The sequence below is a fragment of the Gopherus flavomarginatus genome, chromosome 8 (genome assembly GCF_025201925.1).
Source record: "Gopherus flavomarginatus isolate rGopFla2 chromosome 8, rGopFla2.mat.asm, whole genome shotgun sequence".
Classification (NCBI taxonomy): domain Eukaryota; kingdom Metazoa; phylum Chordata; order Testudines; family Testudinidae; genus Gopherus; species Gopherus flavomarginatus.
In genome coordinates, this window is record NC_066624.1 from 27,301,318 (window position 1) to 27,321,180 (window position 19,863).

The 19,863-nt window shown below is 40.9% G+C and overlaps 1 protein-coding gene across 1 annotated transcript; it reads right to left on the bottom strand.

Moving 5' to 3' along the window:
- Positions 1-793: 793 nt before the first annotated feature.
- CHMP1B (charged multivesicular body protein 1B) lies at positions 794-19,380 on the bottom strand. The gene is made up of 8 exons (XM_050965147.1): positions 19,239-19,380; positions 12,561-12,658; positions 10,001-10,147; positions 5,853-5,921; positions 5,661-5,768; positions 4,803-4,846; positions 3,510-3,582; positions 794-2,640 (listed from the first exon to the last, which is right to left on the bottom strand). Exons 1-8 carry the CDS (start codon positions 19,252-19,254, stop codon positions 2,596-2,598), a joined length of 600 nt encoding a protein of 199 aa, XP_050821104.1. The 5' UTR covers positions 19,255-19,380; the 3' UTR covers positions 794-2,595.
- Positions 19,381-19,863: the final 483 nt, after the last annotated feature.

A 19,863-nucleotide genomic window follows, 5' to 3' on the forward strand; every position in this document is an offset into this window, starting at 1 on the left:
TCCAATAGAACATTTTCATATGTGCTGTACACTGTTATGTGAAAGACTTGACAATATCTTCCAAAACACAAATTTTCAGGACATTTTGTTTAATAAAATTATTAGTCCTGGTGTAGTTCAAAAAAGAGCAGCCAGACCGCTACTGACATTCAGCCTTCACATTATTTCACACTAATCTGATCTTGTTTGATAAATTGGTAAATGTGTCGACTGCAAAAACAATCGGAAAACCAATACAGTTTTTAACTCCTGAAGTTAATTTCATGCTGATGAAAGGTGCCAGATTTAAAGACCTAATCCCTCTGTTTAGAGACAGAACAGTTAGAAAACATGTAGCTGCAGTGCAGTGGCCAGCATGACAGGAAATTTTTTCTGGAGGGGTCACTTTTATGAATGATAACAGTCCAGCATAATCAGCTAGTGGCCTTTTTGAGATTACCACTATGGTCATTACTTGGCAATTTTTTTGTGAACACATGGATACTTCAACCAAAAGCTGCACTGAGCTCAACAAGTCATTTTACATTAAGGGAAAAACAGCCATCAAATAATTATGTTTGGCCATTATAGACCTGAGAGAGAAGAGTCTCTATATGGCATTTTCCACTTCCTATCCACACAAACCAGATCTTTAGTTCCTACAACTTTGTTGGGGAAAGATGTCTACATGTTTAGTACGAGTGCATAAAAATAAAAATGTTAAAGGTCACTCCTCATTTTCCAATCTGGGATATTTTAAAAAGAAAAATTATTTCATTACTGAAAGTAGCAAATAAAGTTAAAGGCTACCAGATTAAAAACCATCTGTTTCCTATTTTAATTATTCATATTGGAGGCATTCACAGTTTGATAAATATATACAATGCATTAACATTCCAGCAAGTGACACACATCAAAATAATAATCATTAGACAGTCAAAATAATTTATTCATGGAAAATAAAGATAAATCCATATTCCAGGAATATTTTTCCCTGCTTTGATCTCTACCTTAACAGCCTAGGACTATAAACTGTACTTTATACAGATGACAAAGAGGACTGTTTTAATAAGATGAAAACAACACTTGGTGGACTATCTCAAAGTAAGTAAACTTTTGGTGTTATAGCAAATACATCCCAAGAAACCTATGGATCCAAAGAAACCTATGGATCCAAGATTGTTGCTTTGACCAACAGCAGTTTACCTTATTGCACGCAGTTTTAACTATTCTTTGCTGAAATATAACCTTATTCTCAGTGAAGAATATTTTGTATGAATGCCAAATGCTGAGTTACGTATCATTTTGTGAAAGCCTCTAATTGTACTTGGAATGCCTTTGTTATTTAAACAATTTCATGAATGGATTGGGTTTTCAGTATAGGGTTATTTATACATTTACAGAGAAATCCTGTTTGAATTATGTAAAGATTTTTGCAACATTAGAAAGACCGCAGCTATGTGACACCCTGCACATCTGTCAGTTAAAGACTACTTCTAAAAATCTAAAACTTCACTATTGCTTACTGTAATGTAGAGGCGTCACTACAATACAAGAAGCTGCACAGTAATTAGGAGTCTGAGTAATTTTTTTTTTGGCACAAATCATTGTTTTGCATAACATCACAGGTAGTTCTAACTAAAAAATTTTATAATTATTTCTCCGAATTAGGACTGTATGAAGAGTTTGATACTTCTGACAACATTAGATTGAAGTTCATAGTAAGAAAGAAAATATTTGAATTGGTTTACTTTTAAAGTAGATAGTAAAATCTAAAATAAGCTACCAGCTATCAGCAAAAACATTAAAATGTGTGTTGGTGTTACATCTGCAAAACTCAGTCCATATTCTTATAGAATATAAGGATGACAGTTAAAAATTTTTTAACACGGGTGCCTTAACATAATATGGAGTCACTTTTCTTAACTAATACACATGTATCAAATAATCTAGACAAAAATGTTGAAAAACAAATTTTATTCCTCCTGTACTGAAGTGATGGTACTATACAAGTTCCCAGTTCGGTGAAAACAGCTTTTGGTAGCTAATTTTTAACTAGCCCATTAAGTTGTTCTGCAAGTAATGTAGTTTTAAAAGACCAAAAAAACAGATTCAAGTCCAACTATATGTTTTAATATGGTTATTAACAAAGACAACACGTCCGTGTATTCTATGAATTTTGCTGTGTAAGCAAGTTAACCGCAACCATCATCTGAATTGCATGCATCAGTTGCCCTACTGTACATGTTTTTCATAATTTTAAAAACCCACTTTATAATTTAAAATATTATATATCATGTTAGTGTTCAGCTTTTCCTTCAACTAGAATGAGCCAACATTATTAGTTGACTGAGAACTGTAGCTTGGTTCTGTGAAAAGATAATTGCAAAAATATATCCCCAACTTCAAAATGTACTGTACAGACCTAGAAAAACATTAAAAGGCTGTGATACCTTTGAATTTCTTAATGTATTTAGAAAGGACAGCAAGCCAAAAGTGAAGTATCATATAGTACAAATATTTAGACATCCAGGGCATACTGCATACAGGATAAGATGTATACAGTGGGAATGCTTCAGAAGCATATACAGAGATCCACAGTTTTGATTACTTAAGTTAAACTTGATCACGTAGGCGGGCCAGTCTCTGTGACAGCTCATCCTGCAGAATGTCAGAATAAACAGTTATAATCATTTCTACGTATTAGTTTTAAAAGAAGATAAATGCAAACACACGTGTACTATCCAAGGTCACACCACAAACACAACAATAAATAAGACACAAGCAAGAGCCAGATAAGAATTTGCATTTCTAGGAGACAAGTGCTAATTGACTCCACTGTAACTGAGTCATTGGGTTGCATCCTCAAATGAACTAAGCTCAAACTGAAGTTGAAGTAGAATGGTGGCTCTACACCACCTTGTACCTCTGCCATTCCCAGAACCATCCAATGGCCAAATCAGACCTTAGTGCAAGCTGGAACTGTCCTCTAACATACTCTGGCTAAAATGGTTCCCTAAAGGATCATTCACCAATGCAAGATCACTGAAGTACATTATTCTAAAAGCTAAGCCCCTCAAATCTTCTTCCGCTGGAGCAGGGGGTGTAAACAGCAATGCCAGGTTTACCTTTGCTGAGGATCTGCCCAGGGCCAGAAAAATTCTGAGCTGCTCATTCAGAGCTAGTTTAAGGCCCCTTTTCCCTGCTTCAGAAGCATAGGGGACCTTAGCAAGAGAAGAGGACCTGACCCAGTATATACATCGGATGATCCAGTTATTGAACAGAGGAAAAGTTAAAGGTACGTGTACAACTGGTAGACTCATTAAAACACAAATACACACCCCTTATGCCTGCAAGCAAACCTTGTTTTACTTACAGACTGCATTTCTTTTTATAAAAATAAAACTAATTTATTACAAGGCCCTAGAAGTTTGCAAATAAATTTCAATTTTAAATATCACATATAACAATAACTCTTCTACATAAATGTGATAAATGATCTATTAGAAAAACTACAAAGCAATATTTACCTGCTCTGCTGAAGCAACACTTGTGCCAACAGAACCTGTTTGCCCCTGGGGTAGTTCCATGTTCAGATCAAGGCTACAATTAAAAACAGAAGACAAATATATATCACAAAAATAAATACAGTGACAGATCACAGCAGGGTGTACAATAGTTGAAAAATGGTGTTCTATATAGCGTGTGGCCAGTGTCTCAAGCACATCCTGATACTTTGTACTCCAATTAATTAGCCAAGCTTGATCAGGAAAGTGGGGTTATCACCAAGCAAAGAGTTTGTCTAACAATAATAATTGCTAGGACAATTAGCAAAATTTCTGTTTACTGGGGATGCTTTTGGATAGTACCAGTGCGTTAAGCAGGGCTCAGACTGGTGATAAGGCATCAAATTCTACATCACAGTTTTAATACAAAATCTGTCAAATAAAAGCAACCCAGCAGCAATAGTAGTATGGTGCACTAATTCTCCATCCCTCTGTTATCCCCAGCAAAGCCCAGTCCAGCAGCAGGGACACCGTTTTCATTCCTATAGGGCAGTGCATTTATGGCAACAAAGCAGTAACACCAGCTCTCGTCTTACAAAGATGACATGAAAGGGGAATAATGGGAACATAGGGCAAAGGACTGGAAGGGACCTCCTGGGTCATCAAGTCCAATCCCCTGCTATCACTGGCACTTTTCTCAACTGAAATTAAACAGATTTAGGAAGGATGGATGGATGGACGGACAAGCAGAGTTGACTGATCGCCTGACTGCACTATCCTGGGCTCGATCATTTTTTAGTATTAAGCCAGATGTCCCTCACTGCCTTTTTAAAGGCTGAGAGAACAACATTATTAAACATCTGTACTTCAAAATAGTATGCAGCCTTGTCCTCACTCATTGCTATTGTAAGATAACTATAAAGAAATGGATCACGCTGAGACAGTTAAACCTATTCATACATACATGAAGTGCACCCTAAATAAGTTTATTATATAGCATGGTCCATTTCTGTAAAGTGCTTTTATGACAGAAATGAGCTGTTCTAGTTCTAGACTTTAGCATAAATAATCATGCCAAAACTACACGGCGGTTTATGACCTCTATCCATCTTCACTCATGAAGATTTGAGCCATGGTATCCAGAGGTGAAAGCTCAGCATATAGACAGCCACTGGATTATTTAGCTCCACAAGGCTAGCACATTTAAAGTGAGGGAAATCTGATAATTTAATTAAAATCAAGTATAAGAGCCAGATTTGACTTCCCTTAAGGTACACAAATATTACTACTCTTCAATAATTTTTATATTATACTCACCCTGCTTCATCCGCCATTTCCTGTAGAAGCGTATCCACTTGGTTCTAGAACAGGAAATCAAAACTGAATCAGTTTCTGTTATTGTATTTAATACAAGATTAACCATATGATTTGCAATAAGCAAAAATGCTACTGTCTTAATAAAACTGATTTAGAAAGGAGCTTCTGTGGATTTTGAACATTTACAGTCTTCACCACCAGAGGGAGCTACAGGAATTCAGAATACAAGGAGCACATCTCATACTGTGGCTGCCATGCAAATCAGTTCTCCAAATTCAATTACTGATCCGTAATATTTCCAAATATGATTGAGTCTAATCCTGTCTGTACAAATCACATCTACTTGAATATCACAACTATAGAAATGTTACTATAGTCATCACTATTATGAAACAATTCTTTTATCAGGACACAGGAAGCATCTTCCCCATCATCAGACTTCTTTATATAATCCTTTGAACAAAAACTTTTTTACTCTTTTGGAACTATGTTTTTTTAATTGTGATATAGCTGACGGTGGTGTGTCTTTTGACTAAAAATGTTTATTAAAAGTTAGTCAAAAGTTCCATAAATTTCAACAGAGAGGCAGAAAATTGTATGCTATACCACCATTCAAACACATTAGGTGTAAGAGGGGAGCTTAAGACCGTATACATAACATGTACACTTTTTATCAGAGCATTTAGCAGCTCAAACTATTCTTTTGGTCACAAGGTAGCATGTAAATATTTCTCACATTAAACTAAGAATGCCCCAACTCCTGTTATAGCTTTCAAAAGGCAAAGTATAGAAGAGAAAATCTCTTTGTACAGTTGAGTAACATGGTATTTTATTTGCTGCAATATCAGTTATTCTTACCTGTGGTGTTGTTAACGTAGTAGTATTACTCATTGTGTCTTCCATCTGTGCTGTCTGAACATCTAGTGTTTCAAACTGGTGCTCAAATTTGTCCATTAAGGCAGATATCTGCAGACAAACAAATACTGTCAAAGCAAAAGTATAAAACTGAATGTATACCTCTGAATTCCAAATAATTAAATGTATGCCTACCTTTTCCAGGTTCATGCTCTTCAATGTAGCATCCATAGATTTAACTACTCCTGCCATTGATTTTGTTACCTAAAAAAGATAAAGTAAAAGATATAAACCTATTACAAAATCACATAATAAACTATCATTAGTTTGGTTAACCGCTCCTGTTTTTAAGTAAACTTGTCTGTTCTCATCTCTGTCCAAAGAACTTTTACAATTCTGTAACAGTAGTGTCACACAGCTGTTTTCAGGTCTATCAGCTTTTTACTATAAACTCTGCTTTTCAGAAGTTTACAGTTTAGCTGTAAAAAACCAAAAAGCTCTGGGCTGAATCTCTAGAAATAAAGACATTTCACAAATCATAGGGAACTGAAATCTATATAGCATTTTTTGAGTTATGATTGTAGGAATAACTGGGGCCAAGTAAGTCTACCCTAGTTGTGAGTAACTGTGAGAAAGTGGATAAAAATTCAGAACATGTCACAACAGCCTATAACAAATGAATTTTGAGGGTAAAAGATGTAAAAGGGAGACCAACAAACTGAATTAGCCTCAACAAAGAGGCCTACTAATATAACTCAAGCTCTGTGTTAAATTCATACTTAATAAACATGAAACCAAAAGGACCCAAGTTGTTGTGTTGGAAATTAGGTCTAATTGGTGAAGAAAAATAGTAAGAGGATCGGCCAGGGATCAGCAACCTTTTGCACATCCCTCGGCCCGCGCTGCTTCCCACAGACCCCATTGGCCTGGAGCAGTGAACCGCAGCCAGTGAGAGCCGCGATTGGCTGAACCTGTGGATGTGGCAGGTAAACAAACTGGTGCGGCCGGACAGAGGGCTCACCCTAGCAAAGGTTGCCAATCCCTGGGATAGGGTATTCTATCCACTGATTCCTATTGGTGTCCTCAAAGAGAGACCTGGGAACATGAGGGATGTAGATGCTGACTGACAAGACGAGAGAAGGGGAAGGAGTGAGCTTTATCATCATAGCTGATACTCCCACGGTCTCCTGGAACCCCAGGATTCATTGTCATACCACTGGGCTTTCACTATTCTGACTGGAAAATGTCCTGATCACACCAGGCCCAAGAGAGAGGGACCCAGATGACACTGTCACCTCTACTATCTCCAGCTTACTTCCAAATGCCACCCGGGATGTGAGACTGTCACTCCTTACCTCCTGACTCCTTTTCCTTCTCCACCCTATTTCTTCTCTTTCCTAGCCTTCTTTTTCCTTCTGACTGATAAGATTCTGGTTTAGCTGGCCAAGACTGTACATTTCACAACACTGCTGTCAGTCTGTGACCAGAAAGAATCAGCTAAATGTAATGCCCTAAACAGCCCATTGCTGGTACAAGTTTGCCAGGTCTTGATAAGACCTTCGGCTGTGCATGTTTTTCCAGCAATGAGGATGCAAGCAAAAGTCAACACCAGAGACAGAAGCTGCAGTTTCTATCTTTAACATTTTGTTTTCTCTGTGTGTATTTGTCCTGTTGTGTCTTAAAGGAAGCAGGATCAGATTAACAGCAGCAACAGCACCAGGACCCTCTCAGCTAAGGGTATGTCTACACTACCCACGTTACAGTGCTGCCACAGTGGTGCCATGATGTGGACAGTGTAGACACGCTTTATCGCTGGGGGAGAGCTCTCCTGGTGATTAAAAAAACCTAACCTGAAAGAGCAGTGGCAGCTTTATCACTGGGAGCTATGTTTTTTCACATCCTTGAATGTCAAAAGTTTTAGTGCTGAAAGTGGCTGTCTAAACACAGCCTAAATTCTCTTTTCCCTAAAAAGGAGAGTTATTACCATCTTTAATATCACCTAAAAGACTATCCAACAAAGAGGGTTTTTCCTTTCAAAAACTCTCTCCAGACACAGGGAAAGGAAACAAGGCACATTCAAGTAAAAATCTTACTTAATACTTTACATTTCAAAGGCTTCAACTGATTTTCCTACTTGTCTGTATCTTTTAAATAGTTTATTTTTTTTTTTAAATGTAATGGTGTGTCTGCCATGGTATTAAGCAGGCTGAGGTCTCTGTACACCAAACTCTGTTTAACATTGTTTAATGTTGGACAGTTACAAAGTCATATTAACACCTTTAAATCTTTGAGCCCATATAGTCTATCTAAACTAATACAACAGGATGCAATAAAAACAAGACCACCACAAACAAGCCCAGGAATCTTTACAAAACTAAGTTTTAAAGAAGCTTTTCAGGCCTTTGATCTGCAATAATAATCTCATGTTCCTTTTCTTCCAAAAGATAACTGTTACATACTTCAAATATATAAGAATTATTTCATCTGCCACTGAAGTGTAGCCACTTCTGGAGTACTTAACAGTGAAGAGGAACACTGTACAGCAGTTAGAAAAAACAAAAACAGCATATGACTGAAACTGCACAGGGAACGTGGTATGTTTACCTTAGGTATTTCTAAGCCACTTATTTCCAACAGTATAAACCAGGAACAACATCACCACTTCTTACCATAGCATCTTTACTGACCATAGATGCTCAAGATCTCCATTTTATTTTTCATCTTAAAGACAGCCCATTTTCTAGCATCATTGCAAGGAACGGATTCAGTATGGAGAGGTAAGAAATCAATTTAATTAGTTTCCTACAGTACCTACAATTTCCTTGGATCTCCCAGCCAAATGCTATCTAATAAGATAGTAAACTAAAGTAACAGAATTGCAGAAATATCCTTGACAGTCTATTTAACAATGCAGTCACTAGACAGGTCATTTTGAGCTGGGACCATAAAAGGTAAGTGTACTAGTGTCTAAAAGATTCTAAACTATTATTACATATCTATTTTGCAGACTCTATAGTACAGGAGTGGGCAAACTTTTTGGCCCGAGGGCCACATCTAGGTGGGGAAATTGCATGCAGGGCCATGAATGTAGGGCTGGGGCAGCGGGTTGGGGTGTGGAAGGGGGTGCAGTGTGCAGGAAGGGCTCAGAGCAAGCAGTTGGGGTGGAGGATGGAGTATGGAGTGCAAGAGGGGGCTCAGGGCAGGGGGTTGGGGTGCAGGAGGGATGCAGCAGGGGGCTCAAGGCAGGGGTGCAGCAGGAAGTGCAGGGTGTGGGAGGCGGTGTAGTGTGCAAGAAGGGGCTCAGGGCAAGGGGTTGGGGTGCAGGAGGGGTGTCGGGTGCAGCAGGTGGCTCAAGGCAAGGGGTTAGGGTGCAAGAGGGATGTGGGGTGCGGCAGGGTGCTCGGGGAAAAGGGTTGGAGCGTGAGGTGCAGGAGGAGCGGCTCCGGGGCGGCAGTGGCACACAGCAGGGCTAAGGCTCCCTGCCTGCCCTGGCCCCGTGCCACTCCGGGAAGCAGCCGGCTCCATGTCCCTGTGGCACCTGGGGGAGGCAGAGGGCTCTGTGCGCTGCCCTCGTCTATGGGTACATCCCCCAAAGCTCCCATTGGCTGCAGTCCTGCTCCCAGCCAATGGGAGCTGCGGGGGGTGGGGGGCAGTCGGTGCCTTCAGGCAAGGGCAGTGCACAGAGCCCTCTGCTTCCCCCAGGGGCCGCAGGGACATGGAGCCAGCCGCTTCCCAGAGTGGCACAGGGCCAGGGCAGGCCTCCCCCAGTGGCTGCAGGGACATGGTGCTGGTCGCTTTCTGGAGCAGAGCGGGGCCCGCGGCGCCACAGGGGTGGCAATCCTGCAGGCCGGATCCAAAGCCCTGACGGGCCGGATTCGGCCCATAGTTTGCCCACCTCTTCTACAGCAGATTGAAACAGAAATACTTTCTATATGCCTTTTTGGAAACCCACAAGAAATCAATTTATTAAGTGTATCTACTTGTAAAATGGAAGGGACAGTTATCTTTAAAAATTTGTGACACAAGACATTGATTTAAATTAGGACACATTGGTTAGCTAACAAGAAACATTTGTTTCCTGTAAGTACTAGGAGAAACATGCAACAGCACCAATACCATATGAAGGATGGTGGCATTAACCCAACTAATTAATTCATAACTCTCACAAGCCAATGCTTCATACACAACTTAGTTTACTGCGGGCCACAATTGAAGACTGTCAGGCCATCCCAGTAAGCTTACTAATTCATTGTTTTAGGGATAGAATTAAGACAGTTTAAAGGAGAATTAGAGGCCTCATCTATCTGGAGAGTTTATACATGGAAGTATGAAAACATGCTTACCTTGCCCATTGTTACTGCAGTTTGAACTCTTGCTGCTACTGCATCTACCCTGGCACTCATGCGCAAGAAATTGATTGCCTGATTCTTTTGTCGGATTGCGTTTTCTGCATGTATTCTTGCAACTTCAGTATTACCCTTCTGGATTGCCTGTTTAAATAAAAGCAAACTATTGCTAACCCTTCTTAGCAGTAATTACCCAGCAGCAGTAAGCCCTTCAAAAAACTTAGACTTGCAAAACAAACGAACTCTAGGTCCAATTCAACTCCCATTGAAGTCAATGGAAAGATTGCAATTGATTTGGATGTGAACTAGATGGCATCTTCTATGCATAAGAAAGTATGCCTCAAACTTTCAGCTACTCCCAAAAGCATCAATATCAGTAAGTCTACAGATGTATTATGGAGTAGCATTCTGGATTTATATGCTCACAAATATCTAACCTTCAAAACACATTAAGCACCCAGTTTTTCATCAAATTCATACTTTTAGTACTACTAAAACAAATAACTCAAAAGGAATATGTATACCTCATTACAGTATCTTTCTGTTTATGAAATCAGAACAAAAAGTATTCCTCCCTCATTGTGTATATGGTGGATGCTGCTTAACAGCAATCCATATACAGTATTAATTTTTGTTTAATAGCAACATTTTGCCAGGAACCAACCCCATCCCATTGATTTTAAGGTTAATAGGATTTGGATAGTGGCAACAGGCAGGTCATTTGGTAACAACTTTGTTTTTTTGGAAGACAGACCCTGGCTGCAGGCAGGTTTATGGGGCAAAGGAAGCCCCATAAACCTGCCTGTGGCCAGGGACCCGCTGCCCACACTGAAGGTAAAGGGCTGCAGGACCCATATCCACATGCAATGGGATCTCCTGTCATTGTGGGCTGAGAGGGGATGCTGCAGGCAAGGTAGAAGCAGATGCCGGGCTTTTCATGGAGAGTGGGGGTGCTGAGGTCCCCTAGAGTGGTATGGTTCCTTCGCCTGCATGCTCTGATCGCACTCTGCTCTCAGCACATCCCAGAGCTTCCTTTCCCGGGCTGTAGCCTGAAAGCCGGGTTTTCATGGCTGCAGCCACAGAACGAAGCTCTGGGAATGCTGAGCACCAGCTACAGGCAGGCTTGTGAAGCTGCAGGCAAAGGTTGTTTGCCCCAATGCTTCCTTCCCTAGGTGCAGCCTCACAAACATGCCTTTCGCTTATTGGCCACTCTTGGATAACAATAAGTTGCTAAAAGCAGAACCCACTGTATATGAAGTGCTTTAGATATTCAAAGAAATGCAAACACATTAATCCTGTCATTATAACCCAACATTACAGGTTAACCTTAACACTGTTCTTTTAGTTATGAGAAAACTGCTGCAGAGAAATGCAAAGGCAGAGCTGGAAGTCAAGTTACTGGCTCCCATAATCCATGTTATCTGTGTCAAACAGGGAAATGAAAGTCTCTGCTTGGAGATGAAAAAAGTCTCCCAGTAACAACAACAAAAAAGCCAGTCCAGCAGCAATGAAATAGGAAGCTGGACTCTATTCCTTATTATTCTCATAGATCAACAGAACTAACAATTAAATTCAGACTGAAAGATCAAGTTCTGCCCTCAGTTATAACCATATAATCTGCATTGAAGAAGAAGAATTTAGTAAGCAAGATCTATTACTAATAATGAGTCAGAGACTTTAGAAAACACTAAAAAATCTTCCTCTTTGAAAAGGCCTTTCCACCATATTCACAGTCAATTTTGAAGAAAAAGTTATGAAACATTCCATTTCAGTGTTAATATGTACAATATTTTAAGAATATAAAAAATACCATGACAAAGGGCATGTCTACAGTACAATCTTAAATTGACGTAGGCTAGATTGACTTACAGGAACTGCAATAATTACTTACAGCCAACAGCCAATGTAAGGAATGCAGTGTCTACAGACACCATGTCACTAAAGACACTGATATAAGCCTCTTGTGGAGGTGGAATTATGATGTCAATGTAGTAGGGCACTTAGGGCTTGTCTACACTATCGGCAGGCAGTGATCGATCCAGCGGGGATTGATTTATCGCGTCTCATATAGACATGATAAATCGATGGCTGAGCACTCTCTCGTCGACTCCGCTACTCCACCAGAACAAAGAGCGCAAGCAGAGTTGACAAGAGCGTCAGCTCTGTACTTACAGCAGTGAAAGCACTACGGTAAGCAGATCTAAGTACGTCGACTTTAGCTACGCTATTCACGTAGCTGAACTTGTGTATTTTTGATCAACCCCACACGGTAGTGTAGACAAGCCCTTACATCGGTGGCAGTAAGGCTGCAGTGTAGACACTGACATAATTAGGTTGACATAAGCTGCCTTATGTTGACCTAACTGTGTAATGTAGACCAGGTCACAGTCACAAATGTGTTACAGTCAATAGGACATACTATGTTGCCAATCTACATAGATTTCCTGTTTTATTACAATGCACACCAGGAAAACCATTACAAAATACAAGTTAAGGACCTGCCTAGCATAAAATAGAAAAATTAAGTATATACGCACAACCTAGTTTCGTTAGTTACCTTCTTAATTTTAGTCTTTTCAATCTTTTCTTCTTTATCACATTTTTTTGCATTCCTGCTGAGCTCTTTGGCAGCAAACTTCAAGTTAAACAGGTGTTCTGCAATGCATATTAAGGATCTACAAAATACTAGCAATACTTAAAATACGAACATGTCGCTTTCGTTGGATTTAGTAGCCCACTACATGCATACTGTATTTCCTTCGGCAAATTTTAATATTGGTAGGTCAGCCATTTTAATTTGCAAGAAACAAATTGAGCAGATACGGTTTTTTGTTTTTTTTAATTTTACATAACCCATGTTCTTTTGTCATCTTAAGCTTAAAACCATAGTTTGGACACTTTTTTAAAAAACAAGTTCAGAACCAAAATTAGCTTACTTTGATGAAAGACCCAATTCAAGTAGTTAAAAGGAATAAAAAATGCTGGTCTTTAGAACATATGCACTTACAGGTAGGGTGATTCTGAAGTCCTGGGAATCTGAAGAGAATGATAGTTATATCATAGACTTCAAAGGGAGCAGTCTCATCACAATGCTAAGTGCTTCTGAAAATTCCATCCCTAGCACTCACACAGAATCTATATAGTTTTAACTTTAAAACCCTACTAAGATGCTACCTCCTGCTCCAAGGAATGCTATGGTGCCACAAACCCACACAGAAAAATCAAGGGTTCAGCTTAAAATTATGGCAAAATTAAGATGAAAAGCAAAGCTACCATGACATTCTTTTTCAGATCACCCATCTCCCTATCAGGTAGGGAGAAAAATGAGAAATCTTACCCACCATGTGTGCTATAAGACCTGGCCGTGACAAGGTGAGGCTTTATGACATCCTTCAGTTATAAATTCTCTTTACTCTTACTAGATGACAATGGATCATTTTGTCACACGTGCTGTTTAGTGGAATAGCATTGCCCTTAAGTACCCTACTAACCAAATATCAAAAATTCACCATATGTAAATAAGAAATTGTTCCCTGTCATAAATAAATGTTTACATAAGTCCCTGGAAAGATGAATATTTTCCTTTTAGGAGGCAAAGAATTATTTTGCTGAAATCATGTGTGCATTATTTCTATGTAATTCTTCACCCTAACATCCACTCATCAGTTGGCACACTGATCACTAGTGAACAATCTTTTCTTCAATAGGAAACGTTAACTGACTAAACATTAATGCAATGATAATTCTCTGCAGAAATGCAGAATTTTTTTTCCTAAATCACCACTCTAGTCTCTGGCTTGTGCATCAAAGTTCCATAGCTGACCCTGGCTTGAAGGTGAATAGGAAAAAAACATTTAACAACTGACTTCATCATGATGCCTCATTTTTGTAACAGAGAGGTGTATAAGTTTGGTGTGCAAGGCCAAATAGTGTCACTGTACCCTCACATATTTAAAGTTTGAGCATTATGGGAATATTGATTAAATCATAAATCCATTTAAAGGTGAGCTGCAAAGGAAAAATGATAGCTGTATTTTTTTGTTTGTTTCTAATGTGTAAAAAAGGCCTGAAAAATTTCTCCACCAAAAAAAGCATTCTGTTTGTTTTTACATTAGCATTTTAGGTCCTGACAAGGCTGGAAGACAGACACCACAAGAGAATGAAAATAGTGGGAACAAAAAGAGAAGGGAGATTTAATCAGGAGAATATAACATAAGCTAGACTGATTTGGCCTAGGAACTGATAATAGGCTATGAAGTATTGCAGCTACAGATTGCCAACTGCAATCCAGCTCAGGTCAATGATCAGAATGACCATGTAAAGTATTACATCACTTCCTTAAATCAATGGCTTTGAGTCATTGTGACACACACTAGGATTTTATTTTTAAACTTCCTCAATTACTCACAATGTTTCTACGTTAGATAGCACAATACATCATCTGTTGCCTCACAGATCTTTCATGCCATGGTACACTTGCTCCAACCTTTAAATGTACCTGTCTCAATATAGGATAACTCAAGTGAAATCAAACTACTTCTTATATTCACCATAATTTATTTAGAAACCTGTTCAAACATTTCATCTTATCAACATCCTTAGAACTACTGATGAGGATACAGCTGAGCCAAACATATAGAAAAAAAGCATTAAAGGTAAGATCATTTTATACATCAGGGAAAAGTTTATTCTGTTTTTGTTTATAAAGGACGTTAAGTATGATTTCCTATCATTACCAGGAAAGGGAAAAAAGGACCAATTCTTAGCTCCTGCCACTGCCTCAAAGACACATGATCCATCCAGCTAACAATTCCTGTTGTGTGGGGAAAACCCCAATTGATCAATGTCACCCCTGTCACAGACTCTGGCATAGGGGCATAACCAGAGTGCTATGGCATTTCAGCTATTCCTGGCTGGCAGAACAGCCCTTTGGTGCTGCTGGCAGTCAGGTGCAAGTTTGCTCCAAGGACTGAACTGGCATCCCCCAGCCCAACCAGGACTGGGGGAATGCTGCTCTCCCTGTCCCTCCACTAAGATACAGTGCTAAGTGGATACTGATCAGATATTACATAAAACAAGTCAGACTTGGAATGGAACAGGAGTCTGAAGAGTAGCATGATCAAATGGATGAGAGACTTTAGATATAAGAAATCTCTACAGACACATTATAAAATGAAGATAAAAATATATATTCTTGCAAACAAAATAATTTTCACCCTCTTCACATTCCACTGCTAAGAAAGGGGGGGAGACTCAGGGGAGTGGGGGGACATATACTGCTAGAGAAAAGAGAGTTTTCTATTAGCCCTGAAGCAATAACTTGATGTTAGCCCATCTGGGAAGCTAAGTTTTGACAGAAACACTTATGTCATTCATAAATACAGGAAAAATTCCAAGTCCTTCCTTCTCCCATCTAGCAGGTTTATTTTCCTTGCAAAAATGGAATTATTCACTTCTTTCCACCTATAATCTATATTAGGGCTGTCAATTAATCAGTTAACTCATGCGATTCACTGAAAAAGTTAATCGCCATACAAAAATTAATTGCAGTTTTAATCGTATTGTTAAATAATAGAACAATTGAAATTTATAAAATACTTTTAGATGTTCCTCTACATTTTCAAATACATTGATTTCAATTACACCACAGAATACAAAGTGTACTGTAACTCCCCACTTAACGTTGTAGTTATGTTCCTGAAAAATGAGACTTTAAGCAAAACGATGTTAAGCGAATCCAATTTCCCCATAAGAACTAATGTAAATATGGGGGGGTTAGGTTCCAGAGAAATTTTTTTCACCAGACAAAAAACTATATATTATATAGATATACACATATTATACGTTTAAAACAAACAATTTTATACTGTTCACAGCTATGACGACTGTGAAGCTTGGCTGAGGAGGTGAAGTTAAAGGGTGGAAGAAGGAGGGATATTTCCCAGGGAATGCCCTGCTGCTAAATGATGAACTAGCACTCGGCTGAGCCCTCAAGGGTTAACACACTGTTATTACTGTAGCCTCTCACACAAGGCAGCACGAACAGGAGGGAGGGGAGACAGTATAGCAGACAGAGACAGACACACGTGTGTGTGTGTGTGAGAGAGAGAGAGAGAGAGGCACACTGCCCCTTTAAAGTAAGCTGACCCACTCTTGTGTCTTTTTAAATGGATCAGAAAGTTAAGAGAGCCCCAGGCTCTCTCTGTCTCTCTCCATGTGTCCCCTCCCTGCTCTATATGGAGAAGGGGTAAGCAGGGTGCAAGAGCAGGGGGAAGAGGGACACTCTGACATTAGCCCCCCCGTCCCCCTTTCCTTCCATGGACAGGAGTCTCTGGGAGCAGCTCCAAGGCAGCGGGCAGGAGCAACACATGGCAGTGGGCGGAGGGACAGCTGAACTGCCCAGCGACTGATAGCCTGCTGGGCGGCTTCAACACAGGGAACTTAGGGGAGCAGGGAGCTGATAGAAGGAGCTGATAGGGGGGCTGCCAGTCCACCCTGGCTACAAGCCCCAACCAGCTAGCTGCAACGGGCTGCTCTAGCAGCAAGCAGTGGACAAAGCAGGCAGCTGCCAAATGACCTTAGTAGGGAGCACTGCACAACTTTAAACGAGCATGTTCCCTAATTGATCAGCAATAACAACATTAACTGGGACGACTTTAAGTGAGGAGTTACTGTTTTATATATTTATTTATAATTTATATTATTTTTTATTACAAATATTTGCACTGTAAAAATGATAAACAAAAGAGACAGTATTTTTCAATTCACCTCATACAAGTACTGTAGTGCAGTCTCTTTATCGTGAAAGTGCAAATTGCAAATGTAGATTTATTTTTTGTTACATAACTACACTCAAAAACAAAACAATGCAAAATTTCAGAGCCTACAAGTCCACTCAGTCCTACTTATCCTTCAGCCTCTCTCTAAGATAAACACGTTTGTTTACATTTATGGGAGATAATGCTGCCCACTCCTTGTTTATAATGTCTCCAGAAAACGAGAACAGGAATTTGCATGTGATTTTTGTAGCCAGCACTGCAAGATATTTACATGTCAGATATGCTGAACCAGTGGTTCTCAAACTTTTGTACTGGTGACCCCCTTTCACATAGCAAGACTCTGAGTGCGACCCCCCCCCCTTATAAATTAAAAACACGTTTTTATATATTTAACACCGTTATAAATGCTGGAGGCAAAGTGGGGTTTAGGTTGGAGGCTGACAGCTCACAACCATCCCCTGTAATAATCCTGTGACACCCTGAGGGGTCCCGACCCCTAGTTTGAGAACCCCTGTGCTAAACATTCATATGCCCCTACATGCTCTGGCCACCATTCTATAGGACATGCTTCCATGCTGATGATGCTTGTTAAAAAAATGCTTTAATTAAATTTGTGATTGAACTCCTTGTGAGAGAATTGTATGTCTCCGGCTCTATTTTACCCACATTCTGCTATATATTTCATGTTATAGCAGTCTTGGACGATGACTCAGCACATGATGTTCGATTTTAAGAATACTTTCACTGCAGATTTAACAAAACGCAAAGAAGGTACTAATGTGAGGTTTCTAAAGATAGCTACAGCACTCGACCCAAGGTTTAAGAATCTGAAGTGCCTTCCAAAATCTGAGAGGGATGAGGTGTGGAGCACGCTTTCAGAAGTCTTAAAAGAGCAACACTCCGATGAGGAAACTACAGAACCCAAACCACCAAAAATAAAATCAACCTTCTGCTGGTGGCATCTGACTCAGATGATAAAAATGAACATCTGTCGGTCCACACTGCTTTGAATTGTTATCAAGCAGAACCAGTCATCAGCATGGACACATCCTCTGCAATGGTGACTGAAGCATGAAGGAACATATGAATCTTTAGTGCATCTGGCAGGTAAATATCTTGTGATGACAGCTACGATCGTGCCATGAGGACACCTGTTCTCACTTTCAGGTGACACTGTGAACAAGAAGTGGGCAGCATTATCTCCTGCAAATGTAAACAAACTTGTTTGTCTGAACATGAAATAGAACTGAGTAGACCTGAAGGCTTTAAAGTTTTACACTGTTTTATTTTTGAATGCAGTTATTTTTTGTACATAATTCTACATTTGTAAATTCAACTTTCATGATAAAGAGACTGCACTACAGTACCTGTATTAGGTGAACTGAAAAATACTATTTCTTTTGTTTTTTACAGTGCAAATAGTTGTAATAAAAACAATATAAAGTGAGCACTGTACTTTGTATTCTGTTATAATTGAAATCAATATTTGAAAATGTAGAAAACATCCAAAAATATTTAAATAAATGGTATTCTATTATTGTTTAAACAGTACGATTTTTTTAATAGCATGATTAATCGCAATTAATTTTTTTAATCGCTTGACAGCCTTTGTATGCAAGAATAGAACAACACAATTTCTGTTGTGATACTAATAGAAAATGAACAATTTATAATTAAAACATTGTCTTCATCATGTCTTACAATAAAGGAAATTACCAGTTTCTACTATTGATCATTTCAAGATTCTTCTAGTTTCCCACATGATCTAAGATCAAAACAAAAGTGGATGAAACACTCCACCCTGAGCACTTGCTATTACATCCACCCTGTATCACATGCCTCCAGCAGGCCTGGTGTGGTAAAAGGAGAAGGTTGGAGCCCATGTCAAGGCTTGAATGAATATTCTGATTTCATGCTGAAATAAAAGACTGGGCTAGAGGAACCCAGAAGCGGTCACAGGGTTCAGGCCGCTCCCTGCAATGCAGCCAGTCCCTCTTCGGGGTGGGAGAGGTTGACAGTCTAGCCAATGGCATCGCCTGTCTGGTGAGGAAGGGGTTTGGTGTGTCTGTCACTCAGGGGAGTCCTTACACTCAACAACAGAGACAGGCTCCAACTCAAAGGGAGGAGTGGGCAGCCTCCCCCGCGATGGGGCCCTTTCCCCCGAGGGGGCTCGCCCAGCTCTCGGGGGAGATGGGCCCTTCCTCCCCCGAGGGGGCTCGCCCAGCTCTCGGGGGAGATGGGCCCTTCCTCCCCCGAGGGGGCTCGCCCAGCTCTCGGGGGGAGGGGGAGATGGGCCCTTCCTCCCCCGAGGGGGCTCGCCCAGCTCTCAGGGAGGTGGGTGTCTCCACCTTGCGGGGGCCCCGTGTGAAGCAGGGCCGGGGCTGCAGACACTCGGGGGACCCTCCCCGCGCCTCCTCCCCGCCACGTCTCGCGCTGCCCTTCAGCCCAAAGGATACTCTCCATGCTGGACATGGCGGCGGCTCCTCAGGCCCGACCCGGCCGGCGAAGGCAGACGCTCTGGATCGGAACTCAGCGCCACCCGGCTCTCGGGTGCTGTTGGGAGTCAACTTCCGCCTTCCCCTCCCCGCGCTGCGTCTCGCGCAGGGAGGGCGGGACCTGGCGCCGGAGCGGTGGGGTGGAGGGAACGTGCGCGCCGCCGCGGCGGGAGGAGGCGGAGCGGAGATCCCCGGATGAGACGGAGGTGATGGTGCTGTACTGGGGTTGGGTGCGCGCGACGCCCCACCTCCTCGCTGCCTGGGCTGTCGGGACACACAGACTCTGCCCCCCCCGCCCTAGCCGGCAGCCCCGCATCCCCAGTGGTCTATCGTGACACACTAGGGTGTTCCCAGTGCTGGAACAATTTGTATAATGGGGGTGCTGAGAGCCCTTGAACCGAACTGGAAACCCTGTATATGATAGAAACCAGGCCAGGAGTGAGGTAGCACCCGCGCCCTCACTTCCAATACCTGGGTGTCCTCGGTCCTGATACAGCCCCCACCCCACCTCTCCCAGCTCTGTCCCCACACCTACACCCCCTCCAGCCCTGACTGACAGGAGTTAAAGACTACAGCATATCATGAA

Coding starts and splice junctions, on each gene's coding strand:
- CHMP1B (XM_050965147.1), bottom strand. Junction 5,769..5,852: donor AGAGCATGAACCTGGAAAAG/GTAGGCATACAT, acceptor GTTTGTCTGCAG/ATATCTGCCTTAATGGACAA. Junction 4,847..5,660: donor CTACGTTAACAACACCACAG/GTAAGAATAACT, acceptor TTCCTGTTCTAG/AACCAAGTGGATACGCTTCT.